At 35.1% G+C, this 23136-nt stretch overlaps 1 protein-coding gene across 1 annotated transcript in view; it reads right to left on the bottom strand.

Moving 5' to 3' along the window:
- Positions 1-23136, bottom strand: part of Golph3 (golgi phosphoprotein 3) — a 31460-nt gene that overhangs the window by 5698 nt on the left and 2626 nt on the right. Inside the window, exons 2-3 of the mRNA XM_026390125.2 lie at positions 6389-6520; positions 3080-3194 (exon numbers count right to left, since the gene is read on the bottom strand). Of these exons, the coding sequence (XP_026245910.2) occupies positions 3080-3194; positions 6389-6520 (247 nt within the window). The remainder of the gene's footprint in view (positions 1-3079; positions 3195-6388; positions 6521-23136) is intronic.

Here is a 23136-nt window from a genome sequence, read left to right as displayed (position 1 = left end):
GAAGGAATTTTATGCCCCACAAAACATCTTGGTCATCTATTCCCAAACAATAGGAAACAGAGAAGTATGTAATTCTGAAAACCCAGTTAAATTTCTCTTTGCAAGCATTAAAAAGAACACTCTTCTAATGCTGCTACACAATGGTTTGTTTTCTTTCTCAAGGGAAACAGATAGGATTAACAGTTTATGACCACTGCTTATTGTACTGAAGTCATACGAATATCTGCCCTCACCATATCCTTAATTATATCTTATATATTACAACCAATGGAACATGTAATGCTTACAAAGTTCCTGTGAAAAATTTCTCAACTCCAAAGTATGCTACCTTAATTGTTCACTGTTGCAACTAAAATTGAGAAGAGTCTATACACAGACCCACCTTCAATAAGGTGTTCCATTTATGATTGGACCTTCTCATGGGCAACCATTTCTGCCTCAGAGGAAGTAATAAAAAGGGACCAAGTCATCATCTTCTTTTGTAGCAATTCCCTGAAAGAGGGCAAACCATGTGTGCTCACTCAAGAAAAAGTGAGTTATTCAGATCTCCTCAGATATAAAAACTTCAAAGGGTTTTTTAGATCTCCTCAGATATAAAAAATAAATTCCATAAGCAGAAGGTTGAAACCATAAGGGAATATCTCAAGTGCTATATAATATTTCTTGTGATACACAAGAAAAAAGGTATAATGAAATAAATGAGTATCTTGGTATCCTGAAATTTCTACCTTTTATTTTTAAAAACAAATTAAGCCAAGTGCAAAGGATAAAGTCACCCCCAAGTTAGGCATAATTAAGACACCAGTATAAATTGGGATGAGAGGAGTATAGATGGATTAATGAAAATATAAGGTTTGATCTATGCCAGCTACTAAAGATTTAGTTACTTCAGTTTAAGAATATTAAAAATCTTTTTAAATTTTTGTAATAAATGCTTGATGAATGAGTAGTGTGTGAATTACTACATTAAAAGATATTACTGTGATCCAGTCCTTAAATCACTGTGTATGTATACATACAGAGTGTGTGTGTGTATGTATGGAAAGACTTGGTAAATTATACATGCAAATCTAAAATATATAGAATTTATTTGTAGTTCATTTTTTAAAGGAAAGTGTGAGAAGAAAAGTTCTTAAGAGATAATATTCACCACCCAACAATCATACCAAAAGAGAATGACATACTAAATAATTTCTCTGCAAAGAACTCCTTACTGCCTGGACATCATATTAAACTATAAGCAGCTTCCCCCATACATGTGGCAGTCTAGTGACACCCTGTGACCAAACTGATCAACTACATATATTGTGACCAAACTGATCAACTACTTAAGGTTTCAGAAGCCAGAAATTTTATTTTACTAGAGTTTATAATTATACATAATTGTTGGGTTTATCCCCTACTCATACATGCGTACAAATTAATTTCAGTTCATGACTAATTTTATTTTAAAAAACAGTAGTTTTATTAAAAACTTTTAAAGTCTGTCTTGCATATTTTTTATTAATTTTAAGAGATGTTTAAATGTTTAAAATGTTATCAATAGTTTTAACATTATATAATAAAAAATGAGTCCCTAGGTATACCATCCATCCCAGGTAAATAAACTTTTTTGTTTCTTAATAAAAATATTCTCTAATTGCCTTCATTTCTACATTAAAAGCCTCCTGTGTACCATCTCTACTGCTGGTTATAATAACCACCAATAAACCTGTGTTAATCATTCTCTCTTCTTTACATATGATCACACATTTCTGTTAACAATGCAACAGCATATAATCTTTGGAACAAACACAGACCCAGCATGTAAGGACAGATTCACCAATTTTACCACTACCTCTAATCCCTCTAAATAGATACACTTCCTTCTGTGTCTCTTTCTTACTCTGTAAAAAAAGTCTAATCCAATGTCTACATCTTCTTTCATCTACTAAAGATCTCAAGGATTTCTCTTTTCTGAGCTACCGAACTTTCAAAGAACCATACTGTTAAACTCTAATCTGTTATCAAATTATTTAGACATATACAATTGTTCCAAGTGGACTTTAAGATTCTTTCAATCGTTTTTGAGTATCTCTTTTAAAAGTTTCATAGCACCTATGTCTATATTGTTGAAGCAACTGGTATTTGATACCATATACTATCTTAAAGCAACTAAACATTTTTAAAATTTTAAAAATCAGAAAGCTGGCCTCAGAACTATACCCTTATAAATGATTAAAATGGTAAATATTACATTATTTATATTTCACCTAAAGAAAAGAAATTTTAATCAGCAAGCAATATTTTGGTACATTCACTAGATGGGAAACATACATTTGCTTAAATTAAATCTTAACTGTATTTAAATACTTTTGAGAAAAGCTTAGAAGACTTCACATCTTTTCAATGTCCAATCAAGTGGGAAGAGTGTAATAGCTGCTCAAATTAAGAACCAAGTTCAGTTACTAAATAAAAGTCACTCATAAAATGTTAGGTAAATACAAGTAGATAGTCATCTTAAATGTCAATCCAATACCCTTATGTGACATACTAATTTATACTAATTTCCTCTGCCAATGCATATACTGTCAAAGGACATGTGGCAGTCAAAGATATGCTATTAAACCCAATGTACTATTAGTATGTATGATGTAAGATCAAGAAATGACTTATGGGCGGAGCATCTGAAGATATCTCCACAGCTTAACCCAGCCTACACAGAATAAGAAGTGGACTACAATTCTGATAAAGAATGATGGGAGCTGGAAGAAAGAATATTACATCTCATCAATAAATGCTCAGGGACTAGGAATATAGCTCAGTTAGTATAGTGCTTGCCTCGAATGCACAAGGCCTAGGTTCAATCCCCAGCACCACCAAAAATACATATATTTGTATACATACATACATACATACATCATAAGATGAAACTGGGAAAAAAAAACACTTTTTTCCCCTCTTAGTGATAAATAACCTTCAAATCTGTCTCAGTGACTAAACAAGATTCTGCTATTTTTTATGGGCTCCTTTCAAAAGAATTTAAAATTTTATAAATGCTTTTAAATAAAATTCATTTTTTTTTTCTACAGTGGCTTACCACTAAGTAATTCAATCCAGTTCTGGACTGTTTCTGGAGGTTGAGTCTCCTTAACATGCTTTAGAGCTTCATCCAGAAGAACATCCCCTGTTGGTGCATCGGACTTACAAATCACCTAAAACACAAGCATTAAGACTGTTTTCTGACATAAACTCTTTAAATAAAAAAAATCAACAACTGTGCAAGTAATTCACCAAGCTCAAAGTGTTCATTTCATGCAGTATCAAAGTTCAAAGTTTAAATTAATTCTGTGTTAAGGAAATTCTGTATTTAACCTAACCAGATTAGGTACAAACAAATGAAAATGAAGCTACTATGCAATAACTAGTAAGGCAAAATGCTAGAATAATTCATTCTTAATACAATTCCACTTATTGAACCTTGGGCTATTTGATCCAGAAATTCATTTATAAAACATTATTAATTCAAAAACCAATCTTGCTAGGTGCTGTGGCACACACACGCCTGTAATCCCAACAGCTCAGGGGGCTAAGGCAGGAAGATCACAAGTTCAAAGCAGCCTCAGCAAAAACAGGGGCTAAGTAAGCAACTGAGTGAAACCCTGCCTCTAAATAAAATACAAAATAGGGCTGGGGATGCAGCTTGTGGTCGAGTGCCACTGAGGTCAATCCTCAGTAACCCTACCCACCAACCCCCCAAAAAACAGTCTCAATTATTTGAAAGAATCTCATATACAATAAAGGTGACATTTCACTTCAGAGAAATAAATCTGAATATCATTAAGTTGACTAATGAACTGGAGGCAAATATCAAGTAAGATTGGCTCCTCTGAGCTTCTTCCACAATAAAAGACTCAGATTCAAATAGGAAAAATAATTTTAAGGATGAGAAAGACTTTTTTTAAACTGCCACCACTAGTAGAATAAAAATTTTATTAAATCCCCAGCACTGCCCTCTGGGGAAAGAAAAAACTTAGAGCCTTCAAAGAAAACACAGCACACCTAGATTTCAGACCTCTGGCCTCCAGAACTGTGAGGGAATAAATCTACTTTTTTTTATTTATTTTATTTAATTAGGTATATATGACAGCAGAATGCATTTTGACTCATTGTACATAATTGCAGCACAACTTTCCATTTCTATGGTCGTACACACTGAAGCATCACACCATATGTGCACTCATACATGTTACCTAGGGTAATGATGTCCACCTTATCCCACCATCTTTCCTGCCCCCGTGTATCCTCCCCATTTTCCCTCCCCTTTGCCCAAAGTTCCTCCATTTTTCCCATGTCTCTCCCCTCCCCATTATGGATCAGCCTCCACTTATCAGAGAGAACTTTCGGCCTTTGGTGTTTTGGGATTGGCTTACTTTGCTTAGCATGATATTCTCCAACTCCATCCATTTACCTGCAAATGCCACAATTTTATTCTTTTTTAATGCTGAGTAACATTGCAGTGTGTGTGTGTGTGTGTGTGTGTGTGTGTGTGTGTGTCACCATTTGTTTATCCATTCATCCACTGAAGGGCTTCTAGTTTGGTTTCACAGTTTAGCTATTGTGAATTAAGCTGCTATGAACATTGATGTAGCTACATTACTATAGTATGCTAATTTTAAGTCCTTTGGGTGTAGACCAAGGAGGGGAATAGCTGGGTCAAATGGTAGTTCCATTCCAAGTCTTCTAAGGAATCTCCATACTACTTTCCAGATTGGTTGCACCAATTTGCAGTCTCACCAGTGTGCCTTTCTCCACATCCTTGCCAACATTTATTATTGTCTGTATTCTTGATAGCTGCCATTCTGACTGGCGTGAGATGATTAGAGTAGTTTTGATTTGCATTTCTCTAATTACTAGAGATATTGAACATTTTTCATATATTTGTTGATCAAGTGTATATCTTCTTCTGAAAAGTGTCTGTTCAGCAGCTCCTTAGCCCATTTACTGATCAGGTTGTTTGGGTTTTTTGGTGTTACGTTTTTTGAGTTCTTTATATATCCTGGATGTTAGTTCTCTATCTAACGTGTGTGTGGCACAAATTTTCTCCCAAAATGTAGGCTCTTTGTTCACCTCTTTGTTTCTTTCTTTTGCTGAGAAGAAGCTTTTTAGTTTGAATCCATCCTATTTATTAATTCTTGATTTCATTTCTTGTGCTTTAGGAGTCTTGTTAAGGAAGTCGGGACCTAATCTGATATGATGAAGTTTTGAGCCTTACTTTTTCCTCTAGGTCCTAGGTCTTTGATCCACTTTGAGTTTTGTGCACGATGAGAGACGGGTTTATTTTCATTTTGCTGCGTAAGGATTTCCAGTTGTCCCAGCACCACTTGTTGAAGAGGTTATCTCTTCTCCAATGTATGTTTTTGGCGCCTTTGTCTAGTATGAGATAACTGTATTTAAGTGGGTTTGTCTCTGTTTTCTATTCTGTACCATTGGTCTACATATCTATTTTTGTGCCAATACCATGCCATTTTTGTTATAATAGCTTTGTAGTATAGTTTAAGGTCTGGTATTGTGGTGCCTCCCACTTCACTCTTCTTGTTGAGGACTGCTTTGGCTATTCTTCCAAATGAATTTCATGATTGCTTTTTCTATTTCTATAAGGAATAATGTTGGATTTTAATTGGAACCACACTGAATCTGTATAGTGCTCTAGGTAGTATGGTTATTTTGGCAATATTAATTTTGCCTATCCAAGACCATGGGAAAGAAACTTTCCATCTTCTAAGGTCTTTTTTAATTTCTTTCTTTAGTGTTCTGTAGTTTTCATGGTAGAGGCCAATATGACCTCTACTGAACCACACCACAGAAATAACTACTCAAACCTTCACAGTGAAGACTGATATCTGAAAAGCACTCAAGGTCTACTAAAAAGATCAATAGCCAGGGCTGGGGTTGTAGCTCAGCAGTAGAGTGCTTGCCTTGCATGTGTGAGGCACTGGGTTGGATCCTCAGCACCACATAAAAATAAATAAACAAAACAAAAGTACTATTTCCATCTACAACTAAAAAAAAATTTAAAAAAAAAAGATCAATAGGGTAACTTGCACAGAAACCTTTTTGAACTTCTTAAAGTTATGTCAAGTCTTTGAAAATCATAGCTTTTAGAAGCAGCAAATAAACTTGGGCATATATCTACATATATAAATAGCAGTAGTCATTGATCCTAATAATGAATTATATTATTCATTATATATGAAAGAATCAGGAAACCAAGAATACAAAAAGGATAAGGAATGCAATCCAATAAAGATAACATTTAAATCACTTCAATTTCTGAAAGCTAGTAGTAGAAACATTCTTTGTTTTAAGCAGAAAAAATTCAATAAAAGGATGTTAGCAATCCTCTTACCTTTCTTGTTAAAAGACTTTTACGTCTCATTCCACAAGCCTCTAGTTGTAACCTTCCTCTCAATGCTAATTCAATTAACATACAGCCACGTAATCCAGATGATATACAGTCATTCCAAAATGATGTGTAACCCTATTTTTAAAAAAAAGGAAAACAAAATTTGCCTTTAATTAAGAGTCAGAAATACTTTTAGCCAAAGTCATTTTTTATTGTCTTTTACCTTTCATTATCTTTCTACAACAAAATACTGAAAAAACAGAATACATATTATTAATCTAAAGTTACCATGGTCTTTTGTCTTTTCACCATATATTCTTACATACAGATAAAACAACTTTGATCAAAGACTTAGAAACATAATCCATGCTTTACTAAGCTGTGTATTAGAATCTTACTGATCACAAGTTCCAGGAAACCTGGAAGTTAACCTCAGACTAGTATTTAATTAGTAGTATGTGAGAAAGTTCAGGAAATCAGGAAAAACAATCTAGCCAATTAGGTCTCAAGGAGAATTAAAACATCATTTATTTGTTGCTATAAGATAAAAACACAAAGTTAATTTTGGAATACATCAGAAAAAGACATGCATAAACCCATGAGTAGAAAGGACAATTATATGCCTAAAGTTCTGGGTAACAGTAAAAATATTATCTTGGCCCTTAGAGAATGTAAGTGTAATATCCAAGCATCAGGGAATACTGGTCAATCAGGCAAGAGCAAGAAACAGGGGTTGTTCAAATTATAAAGCCAAGAACTCTGCCAGCAGAGTTCACAGCTATCAATTTAAGATTCTCAGTTCTCATAAGAAAGTGGAAACTTCACTGGTTCTAGTTAAGCCCCCTCAGAAGTGGATAACAAATAATTTTGGTAGGAGAGAAGAACATGTCAACTGAATTACAGAAGAGTGGACAGTCAGAATTAGGATCTAACCGGGATTGAGGAGGCCTGGACCCTCATATCTGGCACTTTTATTAGGGGTAGGGATGCTAGGGATTGAATAGGGGCCAGAGGTTACCAGTGAGCTACATTTCCAGATCTTTTTTTTTTTTTTTTTAACCTTGAGACAGGGTCTTGCTAAATTTTGGAGGCTGGTCTTGAACTTATAATACAATCCTCCTGCCTCAGCCTCCTGAGATACTGGAATTACAGGTGTGCACCACCATACCCAGCTGATTCTGGCACTTTTAAAAATCAGTCCTGGGAGCTGGGGTTATGGTTCAGTGGTAGAGCACTTGTCTCACATGACTGGGGCACCAAATAAATAAATAAATAAACAAACAAACAGATAAATAGATAAATAAAATGAAGATACTGTTTCTATCTACAACTAAAAATTAAAATAATCAGTCCTGGTACTTTGTAAGGTCAGAGTGGTCAATTATGGCCCATGAATCATTACTGATACAAGACTTACTTAATACAAGTAATTAATTATTGATACAAGTCTACTTAAAGTAGACTGAGGAAGCTACCATTCTTAAGAATGAGGAGGGCTTTGAGAAAATGAGAATTTAAGGGAACCCTAAGAGAAAAACAAAATTATAAGTTTGGGGGATTTTTTAGAGGTCAATTTAAATGTGAGGTAGATGGGGAAAATTAGATTTGAGAGAATCCTTTTAGACTTGGTAAATGTAAATGATCTGATCAAATTAATACCAGCAATTTTGCAAGTGGTTACTAAAACCAATAATAGAGATTAAGTAAAACACACAGAAATTAAAGCTGTAGGAAGACTGGAAATAGATTCTACATGAAACCAGAATTACAGAATAGATTCTACATGAAACTAGAAGTACTAGAATTACAGATATGTGGCTCTAACTGACCTGGACACACAGATGGAGTTCCTAGAGTTACAGTTCTACAAAGAAAGTACACCTCATGAAGAATGGTGTGGAAGGACCTACAGCCTGAAAGTCCCAGCTGAACAGAATTTAGAAGTTTACATTTGATAGCAGAGGACTAAATAAACATTAGTCTCAACTGATATCAGTAACCCAGAGATGTTAGCAAAATTGAGTTTTTATTAATAGACTTAAGAGATTTATACTTAGTGAATGGTTCTGGAAAATTCATGTTGGAAAGCAGATGAAGGACAATTCTATAGCAAGGCTCTGGGACTCATCAGGAATATTCCAAAGATAAGTGAAGCCAGGCATAGTAGCATACACCTATAATCCCAGAGACCTGGAAGACTGAGGCCCTGTCTCAAAAAATAAAAAGGGCTGAAGATGTAGCTCAGTAGTAGTTCCCTGAGTTCAATTCCCAGTTTAAAAAAATAAATAAATAAATAAAACCAACAAAAGACAAAAATAAGCAACAGAAAGCCTATTATTTTGTGACCTTCTGCTAAAATCCATATCATAAAAGCATAATCAAGAATTAAATGAGAAGGGTTTTAAAAAGACAGGTTAAACAAAAATGACCCAAAAAAAAAAAAAAGTATGACTGATCAGATGGCAATAACACACGGGAAAGAGAATGCAATAGAATGGGAGAGTCAAGTGAATTTGGTCGTGACATAAGCTTGCAAGGTTTTTGACAATACAATACAGACTACCAGCTGCCAGGGGAACTTTACATAAGATAATCTTGCCAAGTGCTGAGGAGTTCTTTTATTTTTTCATCTGTCTTGTGCTAACCTTAATAATATATATTTTATCAACTTCTAAAAATATTATTTCTAAGGTTTAGTATCTTTGAAATTTGAGTGCACTTTTAAATAATAATGGCACCTTAAAGGACATTCAGTATTATAGCTATTGAACTGACCTAAATACATGGAAGAGAGAGGAAACCTGTGGTCTAGGACTGCCAGGTACGCAGCAATAGAGATGAACTTGTCAGTTACTGGATAGTACTTAAAATGTGGTACAAGATTGGGCAACTGAATACCCAGATCTAGTCATGCTGACAATCTGCCCGATTTATCAGTGAATATGATTTTACAGGAGTGCATCAATAACAACCAGACAGCCCAGAGGATTTCAAACTGCTACTCTCTATGAAGCAATTACAGAAGCCTGTAGTCTAGGCAGAATAGTTACGTATTCACAACACTTGTTTGTGCCCAGCAAAAATCTTATACCCATCTATCAAGCAGAGAAAGCCGCTACTTTAAAATGGTAATTAAAATATGTGGGGAAAATTAGTGATTAACTGGCAATATCAAGCTATTATTTGGTTCAAAAATATGGAACCATACTTGAGAGGATAAAAGAATTGATAATGTATTCAGGGATGGTACCCAACTCTTGCTCCTGGAAGCTAATAATCATTTCAACCTTAAATGGGTTTGAAATTCTACAACCACTAATGGAGGGGATACCTTCATGGCCTCAGTCCACTAGTGCTCAGCATTCAAAGTCACCCTAAGGAAGGACCACTAGCCAATCAGCTGGTTGATGAAGCAGCAGCAGCTGCACTAAGATCCACAGGACCTTGAGGGTATCCCCCATGCACTGTATAACTAATAACTCAGTCCTAAGATGATCACAAAATAAATAGTTTGGGGCACTACAAGTCCAAGATTATGATCAGAAATTAGTCCATATATTTTAAAATATAAGAAGAACAGAGACATCCCAAGAAGGAATAGGTCATATCTACCCACAAAGAATACAGAAAAACATGACTTTACTAGGTTTATAGATCCAAAACACAACAAAGCATGCAGAACAGAATATGCCATTAAGACACCAATATGCTGTGCTGATGTACTGGGATGCCAGAAAAACCTGTAAACAGGCTCATTTGAAAGTTATACCATGTGCAGCTCAGAGATATCGAATAAAACTGGGAAGTGAGACAGAAAAAAAAAACCCTGGAGACCAATTTATTTAAAAAAAAAAAAAAAAAAAAGAAAAGAAAAACTACTTGCCTTTTACCAGTCACCTCTTAATAACCATTAAATCCCAGAAGGCAGACACTCTGCAATGGAGCACCAGTCTGCAGAGTTCTATACCAATCTGTTTAAAGTTTCTAGGGTCAAAGCCTCAGACAAATGGCCAATCTTCAGGGCAGATAACATTAAGGTTGTTCAAAACTAAACTGGGATAAACTCCCTTTTTCATATAGCATGCCATTCAAAAGTAAGGAGCCCAAAAGAAAAAATGAATGACACAATAACAAGGGAATGACCCAGGGGACATGTTCTGCAGACATAATACTTCCCTCAATGGGCAGGATCAAGGTCAAAATTTGGGGAGCAGAGATTATAGGAAACCCAATGTGGTTTCACATATAAGCAAGAATCAACTGATTTTTCTCAGTGATAATATTGATACTTATTTGGATTCCAAATGCCTGATTTCCATTTCCCCCTCAAAAGGCCCAACCTGAATGGGGAAGATATTTTTACTGGGTCCACTATAGCTGCAAACAATGAAATGAGGTCTCACCACTGATCTACTCTTAAGTGCCTAGTCTTCTGTTAAGAAGGAACTCACAATTTTAATAAAATAAATACATATTATATAAATGTCATATGAGAGATATATTCAGATGTGTGTGTTTAGTTTGGTTTGGTATGGTACCAGAGATTGAACTCAGGAATGTTTAACCCTGAGCCACATCCCCAGCCCATTTTATATTTAGAGACAGGGTCTTGCTAAATTGCTATGGCTGGCTTGGAACATACAATCCTGCCTGAGCCTCCTGAGCCACTGGGATTACAGGCATGCACCACCCACCTAACTGTAAGATATTCCCTAATGTGTTATAAAAATATTTGCAACATGGAAAAATTAGGGGTGGTATATCAGGTAAGTTCAGTATTTCCCAAACTTTCTCGACTTTCTTGACCTTGGAACACTTATTTTTGGTATGCCTTTAACAGCTTGCAGATTACAATTCTATGTAAATCAGTTTTTTTAAAAATCCTGGTGTAAAAGATCAGTGCAAAAATAAGAATTACATTATCAAATTATGTGTGTGTGTATAAAATGTTTCCATTTTTAAGTAGATAAGAAATGTTAGCAGTAGAAATGGTTATAGTTAATTTTATTTCAGACTTTATAAATTAAAGAAATAGTTAATTTTAGTTTAGACTTTATAGACTAAAGAAGATAGGAAAACACCATGGTTTTTCAGACATATAAAGTAATAATTAACACAGTATGAATAACAGTGATAAAGGCAAAATATTAGAAGCACTAAAAAACTTCCAATGAAAATAGCTAAGGACAAATTAAAATAGAACTGGGAGGTAATAAAGAACAGAGCTTAAGAGCCCAAACTATGAATAATACCTGAAAATTCAAATCAACCCCCACTCTGCCACGTACTATGTAATTAAATTTCCAAGATTAGTTTTCTTTGCATAAACAGTACATATAAAGCAACTCCTGGCAAACAGTAATTTTTAAATAATGACAAATACAACTACAATGGAATAGGCGGTGGGAGACTACAAACTCCAATACTTAGAATGTAACAAGAAAAAACATGATTGAATAAAGAGCCCACGTATAGACTACTACAAATGAGAATGTCCTCCCTACCAAATGCAGAAAAACAACTCAGTTCAAAACAACTACTGGCATGTCACAATGGCGCATGCCCGTAATCCCAACAGCTCAAGAGGCTAAGGATCACTAACTCAAAGCCAGCTTCAACAACTTAGCAAGACCTTGTCTCAAAATGAAAAATAAATAAAGGACTGGGGATGTGGCTTTAACTGCCTCTGGGGGTTCAAAAACCAAAAAACCCGCTGCCATGTGTAAAATGTGCATACTCTTGCCATATCTTTTAATTTTCCAAGAGAATAAAAAATGCCTTTGTGTAAAAGGTCCTATCTTTACAATAGTTCAACAAGTTTTACCACTACATAGATCAAACAAAATATACCTACAAACCAGTGTGTAACTTCTAAATTAAACCTTTTACAAATATATAGTTCTCAACTACCAGTAATATGTACCAAGAACAGATACAGTTTTCACATACAAAATATTTCAAAATGAAACCAGTAAAACACAACACTGTATCTTCCACATAATATTTCCATAGAGTTGAATTCTAATATAATCAATGTTCTGAAACCATCTTCCCAAACAGACTTTCTCCAACAAAAGAAAATAACATTATCAAAACGTGGGGTTTACTACCAAACCCAATCCAAAAAGCAGTGCTAATGATGCCCCATCTACAGAATGAGGTGATTTGTGCCTGACACATCTAACTGGACTAGAATGGGCAAAGTAAAGTCTTACTCAAGAACCTGAACTTGGGGCTGGGGATGTGGCTCAAGGGGTAGTGCGCTTGCCTGGCATGCGTGGGGCACTGGGTTCGATCCCCGGCACTACATAAAAATAAAATAAAGATGTTGTGTCCACCGAAAACTAAAAAATAAATATTTTTTTTTAAAAAATTATCTCTCTCTCACTTAAAAAAACAAATTAAAAAAAAAAAAGAACCTGAACTTGGCACACTGGGTCAGTTATGGAGGCACTGGAACTATAATTGTGTATACAGAAATTACAAGTCATTTTATACAAATGCGAGAGTTTAAATAAAGCTAAGCAGAGATATTTTCACAGTAAAAACAAGGGATTATACAATGTGAAGCAGAGAGACACACAACACACACACCCTAATAACTAAAGCATACCTATATGATTGGACTAAACCTTGTTTCTACAAGATATACCTACCTGTATCTAATGTTACTTAGGCTACTTTGAGAGGTTTTTGATCTTACAAACACATAGCTTTTTTTTTTAACTTTCACTCTTAAATTTTATTTAATAGTGTTTCACATTGAAGGTAATAACATTAAATGCCTGCATTAAATTACCTCCAACTGAGCCACACGTCAGGTGGACATGCCTGTAATCCCAGTCACTTGGGAGGCTGAGGCAGGTGGATTGCAAATTCAAAACCAGCTTCAGCAACTTAGATAGGCTCTAAGCAACTTAACGCGACCCTGTCTCTAAATAAAATATTAAAGGAGGGGCGGGATGTGGCACCTGGGTTCAATCCATGATACAAAAAAAAAAAACCTGAATTACTGAGGCAAACACATAACTTCTAAGAAGTTAAGACCAAAAGGAAATCTAGTGACACACTGAACTTATAATATTAAATCAGTGATAATATGACAAAGGCCTTTTCTATTTCAATTACAGAAAATACAACTAAAAGATTCACTGTAAACTAAGAAATGCTATGCATGACCAAGAAATTCAAACTTACATGGCTATACCGCTAGGGTCTATTAATTAGGAAATCAACAAGTGTGATTATCACAATAAATGATACTATTAACCAACTACAATTCAACCAATCAATATAATCCACTTGTCAGAGAGTAAATAAGAACTTGTTATCCAACACTGCCTAAAATTTTAATGCCATGTTAAAATCAGTCTCCCTAATTCCAAGCAAATACATAAATACACACACACACACACACACACACACACACACACAGCCCACATTAAAAAGCATTTATACAAATCAAAACTGAGAAACATTCTACCAAATAACTGATAAAGAACTAAAAGAAAACATGTTTAAAGAATTACAATGGCGGGCTGGGGATGTGGCTCAAGCGGTAGCGCGCTCGCCTGGCATGCGTGCGGCCCGGGTTCGATCCTCAGCACCACATACAAAGATGTTGTGTCCGCCGAGGACTACAAAATAAATATTAAAAAATTTTCTCTCTCTCTCATCTCATCTCATCTCATCTCTCTTTTAAAAAAAAACTTTTGAAAGACTTAAAAATAGACTTGGGCAATGAAAAGATTTCTCATTCTTGGATACAAACTCAACATTATGAAGTTACGAGGTCTCTTTAAGCTTACTTATAAATTTAATATGATCCCAATAAAAATAGCAACAGATGTTTTCCCTCTGGAGCTATTCAAATTTTAAAAAAATGTCTGAAGAATAAAAAACAAAAAAAGAAAGAAAGACTAAAGCCAGGAAAACTTAAGGAAGTAAAAAGCAATATGAGCAGACCAAAGTGGAAGCTGTCCTAGGAGATACTGAAAAAAATTCAGAACTCTTTAGAACTCTAGTTCTGGGATACTGATCTGCACAGGAATAAAGAGATTTAAAAAAGTAAGTTCAGGTCTGGGGTGGTAGCTCAGTGATACAGCGCTCGCCTACGATATGTGGCAAGACAGCAAGTTCAATCCTTAGCACCACGTAAAAATAAATAAAAGGTATTATATCCATCTACAACTAAAAAGACTTTAAAAAAAAAGTGAGTTCAGAAACAGTCCCATGTATTTTACTGAAACAAAATACATGATAAACGTGTCATCTCAAATCAATTTGAATTAGCCATTTTAATCAGTAATGTTGAGATAATTTGATAGCCATTAGGAAAAACAAAATGGGATCCATACATCATTATACTGGATGAACACACTGAAAGATATTCACATAACAGAATACTATGGAGCCACAAAAGATCTCTATATAGCTGGGCACAGTGGCATATACCTGTAATACCAGCAACTCAGCAGGCTCATGCAGGAGGATCACAAGTTCGAGACCAGCCTCAGCAACTTAGTGAGACCCTGCTTCAAAAAAAAGAACTGGGGATGTAGCTCAGTGGCAAAGCATCCCTAGGTTCAATGCACAGTACCAAAAAAAATGGAAGGAAAAAAAAAACCCTCTATAGTGATAGAGAACAATCTTCAGAATATAACACATAAAAAGCAAAGTACAAAATGGTACCTTTTTTTTATATTGGGAGAAAAGCAAGAATATAAAAACATACATTCATATATAATCATATATATATAGTCTTGCTAAAAAAACACACCTTTTCCCATGTTACTCGTAGTAACCCAAGCTATGATTATGCTTCAAAATTTCCTTTTTAAGCAATCTGCAACTCAGAATGCATTCCTCCACAGAAGTAATAACCAGGCCTCGGATCACTAGGACCTCTACTATCTCCAATTCCTGAATTCAGCTCATCTGCAGATTACTTCACAGAAGCAATAAATCAACCCAATAAACTCAATCTTACCCATACATGTTCCTTTGGTTACCAAAAGAAAACTGCCCTACCTAAAGCTAATCCTTCTTCCCATTCTCTTAAGACTTACCTTTGTTCACAACTCCTGCCTTCCTAAATACCTTAAAGTTCTTACATATACACCAGCACCTCCCTGTCATTAGCACTCAAAATTTTCAAGTTTGCCCATCATATGCAGGAGATTAAGGACCAACCCTGTCCTAACTTCTTTCCATTCACACCAAACTCAAAGTACAGTCAAAAAGAAGTCTCCCTTTTACTTCCCAGTCCAGGGCACCATGATAAAATTCTTAAGAAAAAAGTTTCACTTAACTCCTCCACATTCACTGCTGATGGCATTCCCTTAGCTTCTACAACCCCTCTTCTGGCTTTCCTCTGGCAACTACTGCTAAGAGTCATTGACAGGTTACTCTACCTATTCCTTAAAAGTATTGCTCACTGGCCTTTTCTCAACTCATTTACACACTTTCTTGAGACATCTGAAGCACTCTCACTTGTTTAGAAAAAGAATTCAAATAGAAGTACATGAGAGAAAATTAAACTACCTCCTCCCTCCCCTTCCATCCCTCACCCACTTCTTCATAACACTTGGGACATATCCTTCCAAATCCCTTTTTAAAATTCACATAGTCATACTCTGCCATAAACTGAGTACCTACTATATGTTAAAACTATGCTAAGCATTTGATGTATATCATGTCCAAAGATTATACATCCTTAAAAGCTAAGAAATCCTTAGAAGATTATACACTTTATTCTTCTAGTTTCACAAGATTGTGGAACTCAGCTCAAGGAGAATGAGGAACTGCCAATTACTCATGCCCAAGAGCAGTGGACTCTAGATATAGTAATATCACTACTACTTCACACTGTCAATATTTGAAGTTGAAACACTTTGAAAAGTTCTATAGAAGTATATAGAATAACGGAGGCACATAAATTTTCTATCTAGTCAATATAATATTTATTATATAGTGGTCTCTGCATGCTTTTCTTACAGCAGAAAATCAATCCCACTTAGGAGGCAGAAGCACAAAGTTGTATACAAAGTTAAAGGCCCAGTTCATGACTATATTTAAATAAAAGGATCTAAATTACCATATATCAAGGAAGATGTTCTAACATGAAGTCATTACAAATAATGAAACATTTTACTTCTGAGTGTGCCAACTGAAATTTTTCATGAGCACATACCATGAAAAATTCTCTTTACTGACATGAGAAGGTGATCACTGTGTGTCATTAAGAGAAAGAATGTTAATAGAACATGTGTCATAAGATAGTCCACTCACTTTTTAAATAAAAATGAGCAAAGGCAAACTCCTTTAAAATAAGACTATAGAGTTGGGCCTTAGCACATATTTGTAATCCCAAAAAGGAGGCTCAAAACTTATCTCCAGAAGCACACAGTGGTAGAGTACCTGTAGTCCCAAAATTTAGAAGGGTGACACATAAAGATCACATGTGCTCAGGAGTTTGAGACCAGCCTGAGCAATTCATTGAGATGCCCTTAAAAAAAAAAAAAAAAAAAAAAAAAAAAAAAAAAACACTTATCTCCCCAAAGTGCTCATCTCTTCTCCAACATTCCTCTTTGGTCAGCCCTCACCTACAGGTATTTATTCCACTCCTTAGAGTACTCAACACCTACCCATTCTACCACTGACAACAGTCCCTTTTCCCTTCCTCACGAAATCTGGAAAAACAGACCATGACCAAGAGCTCCCTCCCTTCAAAAAATTCTCTTAGCTGGGCAGGGCTGTACACCCACATGCCTGTAATCCCAACAGCTTGGGAGGCTGAGCGAGTTCAAAGCCAGCCTCAGCAATACCAAAGCGCTAAATAGCTCAGTGAGATCCTGTCTCTAAATAAATTGCAAAATAGGATGTGGCTCATAGGTTGAACGCCCAAGTTCTATCCCCAATACCACCCCCCAAAAAATTCTCTTCTCTTACCAGTTATTAATATAAAAAATTACAAGTAGAAACAACCCAAAGTCCATGAATGGATAAATATAATAGGTACTATAATGGATTATTATTTTAATATTTTATTAGTTGTTCATGGACCTTTATTTATTTATATGTGGTACTGAAGAATGAACCTAGTGCCTCACACATGCTAGGCAAGGGCTCTACCACTGAGCCACAACCCCAGCCCCTATAAGGGATTATTATTTGGTCTTAAAAGAATAAAATTGTGATACATGGTACATATGAATAAACCTTGAAAAGATAAAGTAAAATACACACAAAAGGACAAGTGTTGGTTTCATTTGCATGAAGTACCTAGAAGAGTCAAATTCATAGAGACAGGAGCTGGGCATGGTGGCACACACCTGCATTCCCAGCAGCTTGGAAGGCTTCCAAGTTCAAAGACAGCTTCAGCAATTTTAGAGAGACCTTGTCTCAAAATAAAGAATAAAAAGGGCTGGGGATGTGGATCAGTGGTTAAGCACCTCTGGGTTCAATCCCTGGTATCAAAAACAAAAACAAAAAATTCAGAGACAAAAAGCAGGACAATGGTTATCAGGGACTGAGGGGAGGGGTAATGGGGAATGAGTACAGAAATTTCAGTATAGGATGATTAAAAAGATATGGGAATGGTGATGGCTACAAAACAATGAATGTATCTAATGCCACTGAATTATACACTTTAAAAAAAGACTTAAAATATTTTGTTATGTATTGTGGTAAAATTACCACAATTTTTAAAAGCTTAAAATTATTGGCTTTCCTTTTACTCTCCTAGACTCTCAGATTACGAGTATGAAGACCGTGGAAGGGAGCTATACTCCTAATGTTTCTAGCCTAGAACTCAGGACACTGCAGTAATGTCCTGGGTTCCATTCCCAGCATCACACAAATCAAAATCATAATCCCAGCTACTCAGGAGGCTGAGACAGGAAGATCACAAATTTGAGGCCAACTTGGCGACTCAGGGAGACCCTGTCTCAAAAAATAAAAAGGGGTGGGAATAGCTCAGTGGTTGAGTGCCCCCGAGTTCAATCCCTGATAGCCAAAAAATAAATAAATTAAATATTTACTGAATGGTAGATATGTCAGGCTGAAATAATACTAAAAAATCTGAAGAGCACCATAATTAAGTTTTGTAGTTTATTGGATGAATTCTGACATACAGAAAGGAACTTTAAAAATAGAGATTTTCTAACATTTGTACCTATAGTAAATGGTCTGGCACAGAGAATGTGTTCAATAAACATTGAGCTCAATAAACATAGACATGGTTAGAATCCTAGATGTGGTAGTTACACTTCTCCTAAATTCACTTACGAGAACTCTGGAACAGGCCATGGAAATGTTGACTTCATATTTCAAATCTTTTTTGTTTGTTTGTTTGGTACTGGAGATTGAACCCAGGACTACCACTGAGCTCCATCACCAGAGCTCATTTTCTTATTTTGAGACAGGGTCTTGCTATGTTAATTAGGGGCTCATTAAATTGCTGAGGCTAACCTCAAACCTTCAATCCTCCTGGCTCAGCCTCCTGAGTTGCTGAGTTTATAGTCATAAGCCATCACGCCCTGCCACTTGTAACTAAAAATCCAACTCACTACAACCATGAAACCTGAAATTTTCTACAGTCAATTTCAGGAGGAATAAGAAGAATGAGACAAACCAAAAACAAAAACCTTAAACTAAAACAAAAAAAAAAAGAGCTCCATTAGGTCAATTTTGACTTTTGGGGGGTCATGAAAGTGTTTTGACTATTATTGAAAGTTACAGCCTTTCCCCAGGAAAACACACACATTTGCTCAAGGATCACAAAGTTTCTAAACCCCATCTGTTGACTCCAATTTAGTAATCCCTCCATTAAAGGAATATGTAAACTACGTACAATTTGTTAAGTATAAAAATAATTTTAGTTCAAAATGTATTTATGATTAAAAAATATGAGGGAAGCCTGGCATGGTAGCACACCCTGTAATCCCAGCAGCTCAGGAGGCTAAGAGAAGGATGGAGAGTTCAAAGCCAGCCTCAGCAAAAGTGAGGCACTAAGCAATTCAGTGACAGCCTGCCTCTAATAAAATACAAAATAGGGCTGGGGTTGTGGCTCAGTGATTAAGTGCCCCTTAGTTCAATTCCTGGTACTACCCCCAAAATAAATAAATAAATAATTTATGTTTGTATATATTTTTATTTATGTATATATAACTGCATAGTCCCCCTGGGTTCAATTCCCCAATACAAAAAAAAAAAAAAGTATATTTACCAGAAAACTATTTTGGTAAATGCTGTACTTTACTCTTTGTTGTATTTTTAATATTTATTTTTTTAGTTATAGGTGAACACAATATCTTTATTTTATTTTTATGTGGTGCTGAGGATCGAACCCACTGCCTCTCACATGCTAGGTGAGCACTCTAACTCTGAGTCATAACCCCAGCCCCAGTTATATTCTTACAGATCAGGTTTATCAAACAATTAACAAGAAAACAGCCTGTTTTCCATTTTAAAATTCAAGAACTTCAAAGTATACTAAATGACATTTTAATACTATAATATGATACTAAAACAGGTTGCAGTCTTTCCAGCTTTGAAAAGAGAAACCTAAAACATGCGCATCAGCACAGGCATGAGAGGACAGATAGACATCTCAGAAGGCTTTATTAAACTTTCGAATTACTAAAAATCTTCGACAACATGAAATTCTGAATATTTGTTGAATGTATTTCTCATTTACAAATCTGTCACATACAAATGGCATACATCAACTGCAAACATGGAAAGAATTTTTTAAAAAGTTATACATCTTGACAAGTACTATATTTCAAAGTAGTGACCATGGAAAATTTTTCCCCATTTTTGGAGCCAGTGTAAAAACCACAAGTCAGTCAGTTAAATTCAAATAACTGAATTTTAAATTTAATTATTATTCAGCTCAAGCATCTACTTATTTTTTTAAATTCAGTTGTACTGAAACTGTCTACAAACATTAGAAATACAACCTCTAAAAAAAAAAAAAACTTTACTGAAGGTGTTGGAACTTACAAAATAAAAATCACTCTAGAAAAAGACAGCACCAATGAACTAGAAAGAAGCTCAAAAAAAAAAGTCAAAGAAGAGTTTGATTCATACATGGACACTACTTTGAAAAAAATCTCCAAAGAACTGTTGCTCTTTCCAGACCCAATACCTAAGGAAAAAACATCTTGACTAGACAATTCTGGCTGCAGCATAAAAGATTAGGAGAAGATGATTCAAGAGGCCACCACAGAGTTACACACAATGGGGAACTCTCAATGACAGAACCAGGAAGACGTGGTGGAAAATTAAACAAATGTCCACAACACTACAATCAAAACCATTTTACATGAGAATTCCAAAGCTCAGAGAACTTCAATATGTAAAGCAAATAATACATTTGGACCACAACTATGCTTCTCTTCACTTCTCTATTCCATAGGCAAACTTTGTAACTGGCAGATTAAAATAATCAAATCCAACCTTAAAACACTAAGATTTAGTGCTTGCCTCACATGTACAAGGCACTGGGTTTTAAATGCAGTTGTATTATTCAGTGTCCCCAGGACCACAAAAAAAAAAAAAAAAAGCTAAGATTTGCCACTAAAGTTATTCAAAAGTAACCTGAGGGGCTGGGGATGTACTCAGTAGTACAGCATGGGTTGGGTTGTTTCAACAGGCACACACACATTATATGAAAATAACCTATTAGTACAGGTAATTATCAATAAAATGAAAATGCTCTATTGGAGGCATCTATAGGGAAAAAAGAAATAAGGATCACTAGCTCAAAGCCAGCCAGAGCAACTTAGTGAGGCCCTCAGCAACTTTCTGAGATCCTGTCTCAAAAAATAAAAAAGGGCTGGGAATATGACTCAGTGGCAAAGTACACCTGGGTTCAACTCCTGGTACCAAAAATAAGTAAATAAATGAAAATTAAAAGGTTGGAGATGTGGCTCAGTGGTTAACTGTCTCTGGGCTCAATCCCTGGTAATAAAAATGAATTCAAATTAAAATAAAATGGGAGGGGGTAGCCTGGGGATGTGGCTCCATGGTAGAACTTGCCTGGCATGTGTAAGGCCCTGACTTTCATATCTAGCACACCAAAAAATAAATAAATGGGGAAAGAAAAAGAAAAACACCTACCACTTTTGCTCTCCCTCCCTCTCAAATACAAGGAGGGAAGGGCAGGGATAACAGAAATTAGCAAATTAATTGGAAGGTGAATTCAAGTGTAAACCTAAACCTATCTGCAATCCTTGAAATGCCATTGAAGTTACCTATGCCACTGATCCTTTACCCAGAGTGAGAGCAGAATCCCCTAAGGGGCCTAGGCATCTGTGTTTTATAAAAGCTGGGAAGGAAAATCACTGGTAAAAAAATCTGAAATGTGCACTTTAAAAAAAAAAAAAAAAAAAATCAATCTCACCCCTAATAGGCATTGTGAAGCCAGACCATCTGCTTATTGGCAAACTGAACCTACTGTTCAGTAAAAGGAAAGAAGAGATTTGACTCAGAATATCAAAGTAATCTTTAAAATATTGTAGATTGTGTTAAAAGTAAATTGGTATTACCCTAGGTACATGTATCATCATACATGTACCATGAATGATGTGACTCTCCTTCGTGTACAACCAGAGAAATGAAAAATTGTGCTCCATTTGTGTACTGTGAATCAAAATGCATCCCACTTCCATGTATAACTAATTAGAACAAATAAATAAATTTTTAAAAAAGAAAATAACAAGATTTTCAGCAATAATATTTAGTGATAAAGGGCTGGGGCTGTAGCTCAGTGGCAGAGCACTTGCCTCGCATGTGTAAGGCACCTGGGTTCAATCCTTAGCACCACAAAAACATAAAATAAAGGCATTCTGTCCATTTACAACTACAAAAAATTAAAAATATTTAGCAATAAATATTTGAAAACTAAAAAATATTTTCCTAATAACCCATAGGTCAAAGAGGAATTCCAAAACAATTTTTTAATATTTTAAATTGAATGAAATAATGTAATTTGTGAGATATTTAAAAAATAAGCAAATTGGTATGACAATAAAAATAAACAAACGACAATTTCACACAACATGGACTGACCAATGAAGAACAAAAGCCAGACACAAATAAAAGTACAAAAACCAGGCAAAATTAAGTTTATCCTGAATTTTAAAGTTAAGCAAGTGGTTATTCTCAAGGAAAAGATAGTGACTGGAAAAAAATTCAAGTGAGGTTTCTGGAGAGTTGGTCATAAACTATTTCTTGCCCTACATACCGATTTAACAGGATTCAGTTTGTAAAAATTTATGTTTATTTGCATTTTTCTGCAGGTTTATTGTCATCCAACATTTTTAAAGAGCCAAAATATGTAATTAATAAACCTGGGTTTTTTAATCAGAGTAAAATTTCATTATTAAGAAATTTATTTAAATGATTTTAATTTAAAATAAGGCTATAATATATGCACATATGTATGTATATATACATATATGTAAAACATGCCCAACAATAACGACTTGCCTAAAGTTTAGCTTTCAAATATCTTTAAAGTACTGATATTACAAAAGTGATTAAGTTAAAATAAACAGTGCATTTACTAATCCATATTACTACAGTTTAGAATTTATTAATAACAAATTTGGTAAGTTGAAATCTAATATTAATAAGCATAAATGCCTACGTTTGGGGTAAAAAAGCAATTCCTGCCCCCTAAAAAGGGTGATATAAGACATGGGAGAGGGGAAACTTACCAAGCAGGAAAACATGAATGGATG

The sequence above is a fragment of the Urocitellus parryii genome, chromosome 1, assembly GCF_045843805.1.
Source record: "Urocitellus parryii isolate mUroPar1 chromosome 1, mUroPar1.hap1, whole genome shotgun sequence".
In the NCBI taxonomy this organism is placed as follows: domain Eukaryota; kingdom Metazoa; phylum Chordata; class Mammalia; order Rodentia; family Sciuridae; genus Urocitellus; species Urocitellus parryii.
Note: the sequence above shows the minus strand (reverse complement) of the source record. Positions and strands in the feature narration are given on the sequence as shown.